A 15593-nucleotide genomic window follows, 5' to 3' on the forward strand; every position below is an offset into this window, starting at 1 on the left:
TTGCATCAGTTAGGAAGATGATCTAGTTTAATTATAAGTCTTGAGTCTGAATTCTGGGCATGCAATAATAATTCAATTCTCAATGGGAGGCACGCTTTTGAATAGATGCCAGCAAACTGTCAATTAGATTAATCTGAATACAAAACTTAGGATACAAGAGAGAAATAAGAAAAGAACGAAAGAAAATCCCAATTCTTTATTTTATTTTATTTTTGGTAAGAACTCCGTATTTTATTTTAATACAATAGATTGGCCAGCAACATGTGAACAAACACGATATCAAAAAGATGTAATGGTCACACCGGGGGGACCAACCAGCGGTTTGGGATTACATAAGCAAGACTATATGTATACACGAATGAGATTAAAGTGTATTTTTAAATCATAAATATTCTCGAATAAGTTATAGACCCTAAAAAATTATTATATAATATTTCACGATCAGTACAATCTCATCACTTTTTAAAAATTAATGTTAAATCAACTATTACTATTAGCATGGTGGAATAACTCTTAATCCTTCTTTGTCTCCTTTTGCATTACACACGCAACTCACACCACAAATTCACTATGTCTATATTGCACATACAACTGTATTTATTAATTTAGCTTCATTTAAGACATTTTATTATTTTCTGGTTTAAGAAGATGCACGTCCCAAGTTTAAATTTAACTATAACCAGACAACCAACATGGACGAGTAAAATAAGATCAGCATGAGAAAATGTTATTAATCGAAATTTTATTACAAGAGGCAACACGCAGACAAACTCAAAGCCTCAGTCATTAAGGATAACGACAGACACGAGATCGTATAAGCCACGCATCAATGTCGAACTCAACTAGTTCGATGCCATTTTCGCCATAAGTAGCTTGGCGAACTCCAGAAGCTTGTCAGTTTCAGGCATCACGTGCTTGACAGCATCATCAGCACAGAATGCTCCGGCCCATTGGGCCAGGCCTGGTGTCTTGGCCGGGTCCAACAATTTGAGCCCAAGAAGCGCCTCAGTGACCCTCAGCCACCCGAGGAAGCACCCGAACGCAATGTCCAGATACCCGACCCGGTCACCGCCAAAGAAGGGCTTGCCTTTGCTAATGCTGTGATAAGCATTCTCCATTAATGCTAATCCTTCTTCTAATTGCTGTATCAGAGCCTTCCTCTGTTCATCTCCTTTTGCACCCCCAACGGATTTCATTGCAGGGAACCACTACACAATCAAACACAATACACAATATTTCACGAACCACTTAATTATGGTCTAGAGGGAGTATAAGATGAAGAATAAAAATACGTACCTTCTCGTCAAGATAAGCAGCCCAGAAACGAGCAATGGCACGATCGTACGGATCAGAGGGAAGAATGGAAGGAGAAGAAGACCAGACCTCGTCGACGTACTCAACAATAATCAGAGACTCGCAAACAGGCTTATCTGCATGAATCAGAACTGGGATTTTCTTGTGAACAGGATTGGACTGAAGCAGAAGTTGGCTCTTGGATCCCAACGTCTCTTGAATGAAGTCATAGCTCACAGACTTAATATTGAGGGCTATACGGGCCCTCATCACAAAGGGGCTTGGCCATGCACCCACAAGCTTCACTACTTCCTCTCCCTTGGACATGGTGGTATGATTTAGGTTACAGTGACGACGCAGGTAGTCCTTGGAGGAGTATGCTATAAATACAAGAATGAAACTGAAAAGTAATTAGAAAGGGCTTGGCAGGATTGTACAGCATAGTGTGAACGGAGTTAATGGTTAGCTGAATGAGGACAACAATGACATGGCATGAGGCATGCTTGACTACTTCATTAATGGCAGAGTCTAAAGCTGGAAGAGCCGTTGGCGGGTTTCATGGTTGAGAGGGAAACACCGAGGCTTTCAATATTCAGTATTTGTTACCATTAATTGTAGTGATTGATTTCGTGAAGTCTATGTCACCGTTCTAATTATGTGGACTTGGGTACTCCTTGATTGTAATAATCAATGGCGTGAGGGATATGTAAGGCCACTCTTATGGCAATATAGCCGATTATGAAAGGCCGGGCACCTTTTGAGATCTTTCATGGTATATCCTCGTGGTGTGAAGGCAGGGTCCGCTGAAAGTGAATGTGCACCGACGCGAAATCAAATCAGGGCATGGGAATGGGCTGTGGCAGGACTAATTAATAAATAGAGCAATTGAAGAAAATACTTTGAGAGAATGGCATTGAAGAACCTAAAAAAAAAAAATTACAGTAACAAGAGTTTATTCGTTTTGTATCAATTATTGTACTGTAAAAATAAGAACCGTTAACAGTTGAACTTTAACTTGTTAAATTTTTGAGATAACTCTACCAAAAAATACAAGTTAAGATTTAGCTTTAAATAATAACACATCCATATTTTTCAACATAATATCTGATGAAAATTGACAGACTTTTATTGTAATGATTTTTCTTTTTAGAGCCTTCAGTGTCGTTCTCCCAAATACTTTTTAGTATGTTTCAAATTATAAAAAAATGTAAAAAAGATTTTTTATATCAATAAAATATACCTTATTTTTTTAAAAAAAAAACTATAAAACTCTTTAAAATGCTCTTACACAGTTAATCATTATACTATAATATCATTTTAATTCTTTCTCCACTTGAAGGATAATATTGAAAAAGTATTATCAATGAAACATTAATTTTATCAAATTATCTTATATTTTTAAATAAAAATTCTTCCAATATTGTTTTATATATAATTTGAGATGAAAGGAGTACCTTTGTATTTCTTCCAAATCACAATACTCCCTCTAAGAAGAACATCCCAAAGGCTCCTGAGACCTTAAGCTATACCTAATTTTATATTTGATCATGCTACCTTTTAAATTACACCTAATTTTCATTATTAATGTATATTAAACTATTTATATAATTTTGGATTTAAAGGTAAGTTCAGGAGTGTTCGAGACCTTAAACTCATATTTGGTATAATCTTTACATTTAACTTTGTAAGATCAGGTGACAACACTAAAAAAAAGAGGTGAATTGGGCATTTAGCAAAATTTCAAACTAAACGGAAACTTTTGCAAAGTTTAGCATTGAAGAAAGTGCAACAAGAGAAGTTTATAAAAACAAATTTAAATAAAGCACAAATACTTCTATTGCAAAGATTTGTAAATCCTTTTAAGAAGATTCTAAATACTTGAAATCAAATTGACATAGAAGATCAAAATATAGTTTAAGGGATGCAAGGAATGACAGTTTCCAAATCAAGAATCAAGAAAGTGCAAGATAATAATGAGCTAAATGTAAGAGTGTAGGAATATAAATATTGCACAGAAGATTATCTTAGTTCAGGCCAACCACTTGGCTTATGTCCAATCTCTATAGTACCTCTAAGATTTTTCTACTATAATGACAAGCCTTAACAGGTACTTGCAACCACAATAAAAACCCTAAGTTTACTTTAGGTACCAGTGAATCACTACAAGTATCTTACTACATCACTAAGTATCTCACACAAGAGAACACCTCTCTTAATCACAAAGAAATCTCTTCCTAACAAATATCACCTTCACAAAGGAAATTTCTCCTTTATACAAAGACAAGGGATCACAACCTTTAATTCACTTAAGAATATGTGAAATGTGTATTTCCTAATGAATTCTCTCTCAGAAAGAAGATAAGAACAATTTAAACACTCTAAAAAAACTTTTTCAAAAGAGTAAATAATACATTAATGGCCTATAAACCAAGTGAGAGCAAATTTCACATTGACAAAATACAAGATGGTAATATTTCAGCAATATGGCACTTAATACATGGTAATTTGTTCATGAAGGTTACCTACTTATTTAAATAAGGTCTTACTTATAGTTTGGCATTAACGAAGACATTAGGAACACTTAGGGTAAAGATTATAGCCGTTGAAGACATGTGAAAGTGATATTTACCAGAAAAAGCACTTTTTCCTCAAAATGCATTAAATACTTGTCACAAGGTTACTCACATGTGGATTGGAAGGGTGTCATGCATGGGTTGGCTTAAGGCTTAATGATTTGGTATGCTTCCATCTAGTTCAAGCGTGAGGCTATAATGAATTAAGCATATATTAGAGTTCAAAAGCTCCTTGCTTCTACTTTGAGCTCAAACATGTATGGGTATAGGCTAGATTGAGCGTAGATAAGACAGGTAATTTCTGTGAGTCAAAACATGCTTGAGACACTTCTAAATCAAGTTTGAATTTGTTTGTTCAGGCTTAAAGATCTCTAAGTCAGACTTCAAAGCTTTTAAGTGTTGGAAACCATTCAAGCATGGGTCATACTAGAGTCACACATGTATTATTGTTAAAGCACATTTCAAGTTAACACTAAGGAACAATTCAAGCATAGATAAAATTTAAATCAAGCAAGAATTAGAATACAAAAACATATCCAAGACACTTGCCTTCTCTATTAACCCAAACACGAGTGGTATCAATTCAGGTTATGAATGGATTATCCTACAAAATCAAGCAATGCTTCTGTTGTCTAATTCAAGCAAATTGCAATCTAAACTCAAGCTTGAATTGAAACCACTAAGTCTTATAATGTAAAAGAGATGGCAAGATCATGTATGAGTCCATGCCAGAACTTGTGTGGATCAGGCAAATAACTAAAGGTGTGCATTCTAAAAGTTTGACACTTAAGTGCCAAGGACTTATGAGTCTAAGACTTGATTTAAAGGATGCATTCTTGCAATTTAAGTTACTTGAATAGCTCTCATTAGTTTTTACATTGAATCTAAAAAAGAAACAAAATATAAAACCTATAATTCTAAGTCTTTTCTTGATTTTCATGCTATTAGAGATTTAATCACTTCATCATTATATATTTGATCCGCACAAGTAACAAGCATATTTCTCTTAGTTTTGTAATAATCAAAGTACATGGTTTAAAAATTTTTTGAAAATGATGCAATGTCATCCCTATTATTAATAATAATTAACTTTAATTATTAATTAATTAAAAATAACAAAAAAAGAACCTAAAAAATTACATAAAAGAAGAACAAAATTACAGACAATGATCCAAAAAAGGAAAGTGAAGAAAATTTCCTTAGTCTTTTCTGTAATTTTTGATCAATTAAAAATTAAAGTTAATATTTGCTAATAATAAAAATAATATTGTATTGTTTTAAAATGTTGAAAAAAGAATATTGCATCAAAAAAAAATTTATTATTAATTGATGGTCCACATTACCATTTAGTCCTATAATTTTTGTCCACTATATCAAACTTCATATTTTTTATTCTTATTATTTAACATATAAAATTTTATGTTATTTAAAATTTTTCACATACATTTTTCAGCAAACATTTCTAATATCAAGCATTTAGATATGTAACAAAAAATGTAAATAATAAAAATCAATGTCCTTATTTATAATTGTATATTCAAAATCACTTTTCATTATATATAATTCAAATGTTTTTTAATTTATCAAATTAATATTTGAAAAAAATGTATCTAAATATAAATTCCATTACAAGAACTAATTTTTATCAAATCAAATTTTATCATATAAGTTTTTAACAAAATGACTTTTGGTGAATGATAACACACACATAGTAATTATAGATTGCACGGCGGAGAAGACCTTTAAAGGAATGGATTAGCGTGGCGAAAAAAGAAAGAGCAAGAAAGGGGGGAAGAACTTTATGGAATTGAGTTGAGCTTGAATATGGAATCTAAAATGCGGTTTCTAAAACGACTACACAAGGCTCGAAAAATTTAGGGTTGTACATGGTACAAGAATGCCTGATTAGTCTAACCCTGCTCGATGTATTCGGATACTTTGGGTTTGGCTTGAGGCCTGGCATTTTTTGTTTTATTTTTTGGTGAATGATATTTATTTCATGATATTATTTTTGTTAAAAGTTATTATGAATTATATTTTATTTTTATGATTTTTTGGACATTTTTTATCATTATAGTTTTTTAAATCTCTTTCAAAATTTTAAATTTGTTTTTAACTTAATATTATGTAAAAATAATTGACAATTATTGATTATATGTACATTTGAAAATCTTACTTTTGATTTTAATATTAATTTTATGAAAAGTATATTTTAAATAATAATAATAATATTTTTTTCAAAAAAACATTTTTATATATTCTTCAAAAAAAGTATTTGTAAAATTTTTTCAAGTGAATCGGACCAAACCTAGCTCAAACACTCAAGCATCGCTAGCTCAAACTATATTAAGCAGAAGTGTTGTCCAGCTCAACCTTGCTCATGTGCATTCTTAAGAAAACTTTTCTAAACAACACCATATCATTGAGCCAAGAAAATAAGATTGAAGTTGGACTATGGTGTTTTTTTATTGCTAATAAATATCTTTTTATTGAAATCAATTATGTTTGATATATAGTTAGGTGTTAAATACGAGTGTGTTATCAGTGAGAATTCGAACCTTTATTCCCTGCATTATGAGATACTAATACATTTTGCTAGGCTCAACTTTTATTGATAGTTGGACTGTAGTGGTTTTTTTTTTTTTTACTTTTTTTTTTGGGATATAAAAGAGGGAAACTAGTCCCAGAAACTAATTACACACGGTCACTGGAAAGGGATTGACATCCCATAGTTGGACTGTAGTGTTAAAACAAAACAAGAGCAGCCATTACCAGTTGGACTCGGATATTTTAGGCCCAAAGATGAGCCTAGCTCTTAATACCATGCCAATAACACGATGAAAGGGTAGTGAACTAACAAGAGAGATGACAATGGAAACATGTTCATTATTCATGAACAGCCAACATACATCTTACTCATGCAGCGATTGAAATAGTTAAGGGTGATGAACAAATAATTAAGAACAATCGGCCCTTCCTTCGAGGATGTTAATAAACTTGAGATGAACAAACCCCAATACAGTTCGTCAAAAGGGTTAGGTGAGCCTAAACTTTCCCTACCTAACACACATGCATAAAGCTAAGGCAACTCAAACTCACTCAACTAATTAAAATTGTTCTCATACGTTATTTTCAACATTTCCAATAATATACCCAAAGCAAAATATAATAGGAATCAAGCAGAACCCCCAAATCTTGCGCGAAGAACATAAAAGAACTCAAGAAGCTTCTTTGTGTCTGGCATGACAGGTTTAACTGCATCATCTTCACAAAACCTTTCAGCCCATTTGGCTAGCCCCGGTGTCTTGTCCTCGTCGATCAACGCTGTGCCGGCGACCGTCTCCGTCACCCGGAGCCACCCTAAGAAGCATCCGATTGCAATATCAAGGTATCCGATATGGTCGCCGCCGAAGAAGGTCTTGCCTTTGCTGATCTTCTTGTATGCATCCTCTAGTAACGCTATTCCTTCTTCCACCTGCTGCACCCGAACCTTCCTCTCTTGCTCACCTTTCGCTCCAGCAATGCTTTTCAAGGTAGGGTACCACTGCATATATAGCGCGCGCGCACATATATGTACATATTAACAAATGCATTGTGTGTTATAAAAAGATTAATTAATTGTCTCTTTTAATATTTTATGGTATTTCAAAGTGAGTCAAAGCTAAAAATAATTGTTTTTTAAGGCATTTAAGTGATAGAGGTATTCAATCAAATGGAGTGATCTTATCATAGCACTTACTTTGAATACTAATTAATAATAATATACACACTAGTTGTTTCCAAATCAATAATATCTGAAATGGATATGCTTAATTTCTTCTTTCATGACTTACAAGTATTCTTATATTGAAAGTAAACATGTTAAATACATTATTAATTAAACATTAAATGTAGCATCTTTTCCAAATTCTAATAAAAATTTAAACCTTAATTCATCATATTATGAAGAATATTAACTCGTTTTACTAAACCTAACCTCTTTAGTATATATATGCTTAATTTAATTGGCCTAAATTTTCATCTTGTTCATTTTTTTCACTATGCATACCATTTTCTCTTGGGAAAAAATCACAGCTAAAAATGTTTGTTTGATCTTGTACCATTTTGCTTTATTTTAAGAAAATAACATTTCAAAATGAAAAATAAAATAATAAGAGTACTTTTTTGATGAGAAAGTAACAAGATTACTTTTATTCCCTTACAATACAAGATCTTCATGACCCTACATGAATAAACAATTCAAGTGCTTGTGAGCAAGGACCTAACCTAAGCAGCTACGTGACATTACTGAAACAAGTCTGCACAAGTGAAGATTGAACAGATTGTGAGCAAAGTCCTAAGCAGTCATACTAAGCATTTATACTTGGACCTGATATGTTAAAACTATCAGACATAATCGTATATAACTGAATAATGTAAATACAACACACATATATTAAACTGATGTATTCTAGCTATATACACTGAACAAGACTGAGAAAGGATATGCATATCTATACATACCTTGTCGTCAAGATAGGCAGCCCAGAAACGAGCAGTGGCACGATCGTGTGGATGAGAGGGAAGAATAGAAGGAGCAGAAGACCAGAGTTGGTCGACGTACTCAACAATAATCAGAGACTCACACACGGGCTTATCTGCATGAATCAGAACTGGGACTTTCTTGTGAACAGGATTGGACTGGAGCAAAAGCTGGCTCTTCGATCCCAAATTCTCTTCAAGGAACTCATAGCTCACTGACTTTATATTCAGAGCAATGCGAGCCCTCATCACAAACGGACTCGCCCATACACCCAGAAGCTTCACTTCCTCTCCCTTGGACATGATGATGGATTCTTCTTCTTCTTCTTCCGATATGATAGGAGCAGGTGGTCAATTCTTGGAGGGTTATAAATACAAGAGTAATAGTGAAAATTAGAAAGGGTTTGGCAGGTTGGTGCATAGTGTGAGAACGGAGTTGAACGGTAGGTGTGAATGAGGTGGATGACTGGATGGCATGATGAGCTGTACATGGCTCCGGCATTAATGGTAAAGTCTCGAAAGTGGGAAGTGGCTTTGTCTGGTTTTGTGGTTGAGGGGCAACACCGGAACTCCACGCCAAAGCACCAAGTACCAACATTTGATATCTTTTTCGCATATCCCTATGAAGTGATTGGACACACCCAAAAAAAGAAAACATAAAACTAAACGTGCACCAGCCGGGAATCGAACCCGGGTCTGTACCGTGGCAGGGTACTATTCTACCACTAGACCACTGGTGCAGATTTGCTAAGTGGGTTCAACATATATATAAAATATTAATGTGCTCTCAGCTATGTACATAATAAAATCTTGAAGAAATTAAATTTTGCTCATGGTGTTTTAAGTTAATCATGACACTGGCGAAGTAATATTTTCTTTGCTCTACGAGTGGTTTGTTGTAATTTAATATTGATGTGGGTAGCTTGTTACATTTTAAAATTTAAATTGTATGATGCACTTGTTTATACTGTTTTCATTTTTTTTTAATAATTTAAGGAGACAAAACAGAAAATATTTATCTTTTAATATTTGTGTGTGTGGGGGGGGTTAAAAAAAGTGACATAGAGTTTCTTTATACTTTGTAAAAGAGTCATAATAAACTTAGCTACCTTTATTTATAATATAAATAATTTTATTTTTTTAAATAAAAATAGCAACAATTAGAAGTATCTTTAATAATATTTTTTAATTATAGCAAATATTTGGAAAAAATTTTAATTTTCTGATTGTGATACTTCAATTAGAGTTTGACATCTTTTTATATTGGCATCTCTCTAGATTCCATTAATTCTAAAAAATAAATCAAGACCATCCCATCTCTTCTTTATCCAAAGTTTATTTTTTTTTTTTTCAGTGTAACTCATCTTGAGAGATTGTAAAATTACTCGTGAAGTGTGGAAAGAATGCATTAAACCTATGTTTTAGCAAATCTTTTTTGTTTTGATTTTGCAGGAATGGCTAGATGAGGAGGCGAAGGAAAATGAAGCAAAATATTTTCCAGATTCATTCAGGATGATCCAGTCACCACTTAGATAACTACTCCTAACTCTTATTACACTGTCAAATATATATACACATACAAGACCCAAAGTGAAGATTCAAATATATATGATTGGGTAGCTAGGACGATCTAGTTTGATAGTTAGTTAATGTTGGTAGGAACATTCGGAATGGTGGATGGAATCTGCTGCTGGCGCCACATTTCAAAAGTTAGACAATTTAAAATGGGATTTTCCCCTTTGGGCAAGAACTAGCTAGCTAGTTTTTGTTTGTTACACGGTTATCTGAATCGTATTTCTCAAAAACAATTTTCTGCATGCAGACTTGAATCAAAGTTTTGTTGGTGAAGAAAGTTATTTGCACGTTGAGTCCATTGTCCACTCCATCACCCAAGTGGGGAAATTCGCGGATAGCCCTGTTTTGTTATCATTGTTTAATATCAAATTCATAAATTCGCGTGAGCAAAGTGTGTTAATTTCTTATTTGATGAGGCAATTAATAGAATTACCCAACTAACAAGGACGATGAAGGTGTTCCAAGAAATACCCACTCCTATACCTCCGATGGCATCTTTGTCCCGTCAAAATTGTTCCATGACCTAGCTAGCTAGAAACAAAGTAGATGAATCCCCAGAGACCAGAAGATCATATGATTCAACAATTTATCAAACAGTTGTCAGGCTTCGTCTAGAGCCACATCCCAACATTTAAGTAGGACTTGGGCAAGAATAGATCAAATACAGCCCAGTACTTGTAGGTATATACACATGTTGACAGCCCAGAAGAACTTGCAAAGGAATTAATTTAATTAAGGATCCAAACATCAAAGATTGGGCTTTGCCCAGAAATGCTCATGAACTGGTCGACATAAAAAGGTTGACCTTGAAAGGCAGAGCTATTCAAGAAGCGAAGAGAGCCATGCCCTCATCGAAGGTGCTCTGGGTGTTGTCAGAAAAGTAGAGCCAGCAGCATATTTCAGTGACTAATAATATATTATTATATTGTCATTATAGATCGATAAGGTCAAACTTAGCTCCACACCTATCCTCGAACGTTAACTAACCTAGTGCTAGACCGCGTTATATATCAACTGTGTGTTTGTTTGTGTCTAAAGAAATTGTTGAATGTGATATTGATTAACAATATTATTAAACACTTTATTAATAATCGAGAATAATGACATTTTTTGCCAAAAAAAAAGAGCATAGTGACATAGTTTAATCAATGTATCCAGCTCCACATAATGAGATAAAATTTGTTGATACATTAGTTTAAGTTTAAAGTAACTATTTAAAAAATTTATGGAAAACATAATTTATTTTATATTTAACTATAATCATAAAATTAGTTTATTATTTTGTAATTTTTAAATTGAGAGAATGATAAATAAAAGCCCTTAAAATTATTAAAAACCTTTCACAACTAAAATTGTAAGAATTTATAATTCAAAAGTTTTATTTATATATATTAGTTTTTTTTTTTTACAAACCTTCAATTGTCATTCTTCCCTTTGAAATCTTATGATAGTTTTATATATAACTATATTTTTTATTAGCATTTTCTCTTATTTATTGTATTTGATTATTTTTAGAAGTTACTTGTTGTAGTTTATCAAAATAATTAGGAATTTAATTTTTTTTAGATTTTGATGATTTTAAATTTTAAAAAATATTATAAATTTTCTCATTTTTTAAAAATGGATAATTTTCTTCAAAAAAACTGAAACAAACAAGGAAAAAAAAGAAATGTTGGCAAAAAAAAAGAAAAATATTTAAGGGAAAAATCAACATATTTACATATTATGACTAATCGGTCAAGATTTTTGTCAGGGATTATAATTTATAATAATAACTTATTATAGAATAAATAATTCATAAAAAATATGCCTTGAGTTAATTAAAAACAAATATCTTAAATATGTAAGAGTAACAATATAGGTTTTCCTCTAAATATAAACATTAAAATGTCTAAATTAAGTAATACAGCAAATGAAAGTAAACTTAGAAACTCAAAATTCTTGGCATATTATTAATGACATATTGCGTGCTGGAATCTTTTTATTTTGATTGGTGACTCAATGAGACTTGATATTTTTACGTAAAATGTGACGTGAATAATTTACTCTTTTACCCCATTTGATACTTCCTCTATTAAAAAATATAAGATATTTTTTTAGGGGTTAGATGTTAAAAAATGTAAAGCATTTTTAGTCTTTTAAGATGTAATTATTGTCTTTTTTTCAAAAGTACCTCAATTGATAATGACTTTATATCTATTGTAAAGTATTTAATAAGGGTAAATATAAAAAGATAGCGTTAGTTAAAAAGTAGGCAACTACTTTATTGGGAATAAAATTCAGTTAAAAATACCTTACATTTTTAAACAGAGAGAGCATGTCCTTTTCATCAACATACCCAAATTGTAAGCTAGCGAAAAAGAGTTCCACCTCATTCTAGCCATAGAAAACCAGAATAATGCAATTCTACTTAAATAGAATAGAGAGGAAGACTTATGAAACCAAGGCATCCAATAATAGTAAAGACAAATTGAACTGAAATGCTCTTCAGCTTCCTTCCACTGAAAGAATTGAACAAATCCATAAATAACAAAACCGTAGGCTCCTCCTTGCTTCCTCCACTTCAGTTTCACTCCCCAAAAAGGCAATTTTCATCTACCAGTTAGCTAGCTAGCTCACTGATTCAGCATTGCAAATGATATCAGTATCAAATTTTTTAGCCAAACTTTTGTTCTTCTTTCTTCAACTCTTTCCCCCTTCCTCTTGAGAATCATTGGAACCTAGATATGCTTCAATTTGTCTTCTCTCCATTTTCCTTTTCCATCTTCTTCCCATTTTGACCTCTGCTCAAATCTGTCGAAGAGCATGTGGCAATGAGATTCTTAGGTACCCATTTGGCAGTGTCTCTGGTTATGGCGATCCTCGCTTCCAACCGTATATAACTTGTAACCAACAAAAGCTCACCTTCACCACTCACTCATGACTCACGGTCATATACTGTAACCTCAATAGACTACAAAAGACAAGTCATATACATCTCAGATCCCACCATGTCAAGTTGCTATAGTACTATTCCTAGAAAGGGCTTTAGCTTAGATTGGAATGCACCATTCACGTTTGATGAAAGAACCATCTTTATTCTCCTATGCTATTCCACAAATTCATCCTCCATTCACAATTCCAAGTTTCTCTGTGATCAAGGAACAACAATTTGCAGTCTTCTGAATTCATGCAGGCCTATTAGTACTATCAACGTTGACCTCCCCAGCTCATGTCTTGCTTGTGAAAGAAGCCATGGAGCATGTGGGTACACTAGATATTTGAATTCATTTATTTGCAACTGTCCCAGTGGGACTAACACAACCACAGATTGCTTCTTTGCACCATATTATGATGGTGGCTTTAGAAATGGCATGAAACTTCACCTCCCTTTGTTCCCAACATGTCTATTGCATAACTTAACCTTGAGATTGCTTTGGTCACTTTGTATCAGGGGTTGCTTGGCTCTTGGTTCTTATGGGTTGGTCTCTCGTTGGCTTCTTCTTGTAACTTAGCGTGAATGATGATAAACTTCAAATCAACTTGATGATCCAATTAAGAAATCAGACTTTTGAGGCTTCACTACTTTGATCCTTGGGAATTTCAATATTGAGGTGGAATATATTATTTACCCATTTATTAGTTAATAATTTAGGTCTTAAATTTCTAGTCTCATTGAGAGCCAGAAGTGTGTGTAGCTGTATTTCCTCAGATATCATATATGTTCTACAATCATTGAGCTCCAAAAGATGATAATATTTTATGAAATGTATGATAGAATGCCAGCTTTACAAGAATCAAATTTCAGTTCAGCTCATAAAGTTTGAAGATTGAACTGATGAGCTGAATTGAAGAAAGCAGTGCAGAAAAATCAATTGATTAGCAATCCTAAATTGATATAAACTCCACTTCAGAATCTCATACTTGTAAAATGGAATCGAGTTTTATATCTTGCAATTATCAACATTCCACCGCACTCCGTGTAACAGACCTAATTCTTGCCCTTTTTTTTTTACAAAAGAAAACCTCCCCCCTTTATTTTTATAAATAAATATTTTTCTTAAAAATGTACCTGTCTAAATAAAGCGACATCAAAATTAACAATCACCATTGGACTTAGGGCGGATAGGGCCCAATAAATAATTTGCAATAAGTTCAGGGTTCAACAACAGTTTATAGATAATCAACTCTGCTCAACACACACATTTTTCTTATACAATCAATATATACAATCTAAAATAAATGGGCTTGGCCCAATAGAAAACTATGGTCCAGATTGACGTATTTAAAAGTTATCCAATTCAAACAAAAAGATTAAGTAGTTATAATCAAATAACCTATAATAATTATCCAAAATAAAATTTATAAGGGTCCCTAGGTCATGACAATTATAATTATAAAATAAACAAAAAACCACGTGTCAAGCCGAAAGAAGGGAGCCTAAGCTCACTTCTTCGGTGCCTTCCTTGCAGCTCCACTTGACTGCTCACCTAAAAATGATAAGAAGTAACATGTGAGATTAAAAATCTCATTAACAGTTGGTTATTCTAACATATACAAACATATTTCTTGAAATCAGTTCACAACTATATCCATAGATATACATATGAATTTCACAATTAATACATAAAACAAGAAATGCAATATTCAAAATTTTATAACAATTTCTAAATCAATGTCAAATTAAAACAATAGTGATACATTTTCCAACTTCACCCTTATGGCTCCCAACTCTCTTATTACCGTTAGCTGGAGCCTAAACTAAGGTTATACCCGATCAGAGGTACATTGCCGTCAGAATAAGACTCCCCTCCTTAAAAAAAAGGTGCCCATTGTCTCAAAATGTTAGAGACATTGAGAACTACAAGAAAAAGGCCAACAACTACGCGCGTAATGGAGGCAAACCACGCCGCATAATATTCAATCATCAATCCCAAATAAACAATTATACTACTAGCCATCCTTATTACCTCTTTCGCATCACATAAAACAAATGTTACATTTCACAATAAGATCACACAAGTATTAATATACACACACACACACATAATACTAAAAACCGGTATCTCGATATATGAAAGGATATTCCAATATTACCTCTTCTCCAAGCTATAACTAACTCAGAGGTGTAGGGAACTTCTTAACCACGATAATAGATTAATCTACGACATCGAATGATATAAATACCATTAGATATATATATATATATATATATTATAATTTATCAATTAAATATAAAATTTAATTAAACTTCTCAAATTTACAATCATATCCTTCCAATTTAAATCTCTCCGGTAAAAAAATTTAAAATTAACTTAAATTAACTTATCTAAATCCCAAAAACATAATTTAATCCATATAGATATCCTATATATCAGAGATCACAAATTTATAGTTAAAAACTTAATTTTAAACTCTCAAATCAATTAACAGAACAAATCCAAACCGATAGAATTTAAGTACTAATTTATCCCTACTAATTAATAGTTTTCGTTGTTAAAAGTCAATACTTACCCTAAGTTTAAACTTTAGAATTTGTTCCATTCATCAAAATTTTACTATCATTAGAAAGCTCTAAACAAGTAGGAAAATATTTATAAAATAAGTTTTAATAATAGAAATAGTTTTGAGCATTAAAATCTTACCTCAAAA

General features: G+C 32.5%; 2 protein-coding genes, 1 non-coding gene and 1 pseudogene across 3 annotated transcripts; 1 reads left to right on the forward strand and 3 right to left on the reverse strand.

Moving 5' to 3' along the window:
* Window positions 1-706: 706 nt before the first annotated feature.
* On the reverse strand, window positions 707-1719 carry LOC129297351 (glutathione S-transferase U17-like). Its single transcript, XM_054935687.1, has 2 exons — window positions 1297-1719; window positions 707-1208 (listed from the first exon to the last, which is right to left on the reverse strand). The coding sequence occupies exons 1-2, from the start codon at window positions 1618-1620 to the stop codon at window positions 843-845; spliced, it is 690 nt and encodes a 229-aa protein (XP_054791662.1). The 5' UTR covers window positions 1621-1719; the 3' UTR covers window positions 707-842.
* A 4981-nt stretch (window positions 1720-6700) lies between these two features.
* On the reverse strand, window positions 6701-8737 carry LOC129297352 (glutathione S-transferase U17-like). Its single transcript, XM_054935688.1, has 2 exons — window positions 8370-8737; window positions 6701-7410 (listed from the first exon to the last, which is right to left on the reverse strand). The coding sequence occupies exons 1-2, from the start codon at window positions 8688-8690 to the stop codon at window positions 7042-7044; spliced, it is 690 nt and encodes a 229-aa protein (XP_054791663.1). The 5' UTR covers window positions 8691-8737; the 3' UTR covers window positions 6701-7041.
* A 319-nt stretch (window positions 8738-9056) lies between these two features.
* Window positions 9057-9127, reverse strand: TRNAG-GCC (transfer RNA glycine (anticodon GCC)). The gene has a single exon. It is a non-coding gene; the product is annotated as a tRNA-Gly (tRNA).
* Window positions 9128-12442: 3315 nt separating this feature from the next.
* LOC129297350 (uncharacterized) lies at window positions 12443-13451 on the forward strand (annotated as a pseudogene).
* Window positions 13452-15593: the final 2142 nt, after the last annotated feature.

Source organism: Prosopis cineraria, unplaced genomic scaffold (assembly GCF_029017545.1).
Source record: "Prosopis cineraria cultivar Desert tree isolate PC_DT_omini unplaced genomic scaffold, ASM2901754v1 PC501, whole genome shotgun sequence".
NCBI lineage: Eukaryota > Viridiplantae > Streptophyta > Magnoliopsida > Fabales > Fabaceae > Prosopis > Prosopis cineraria.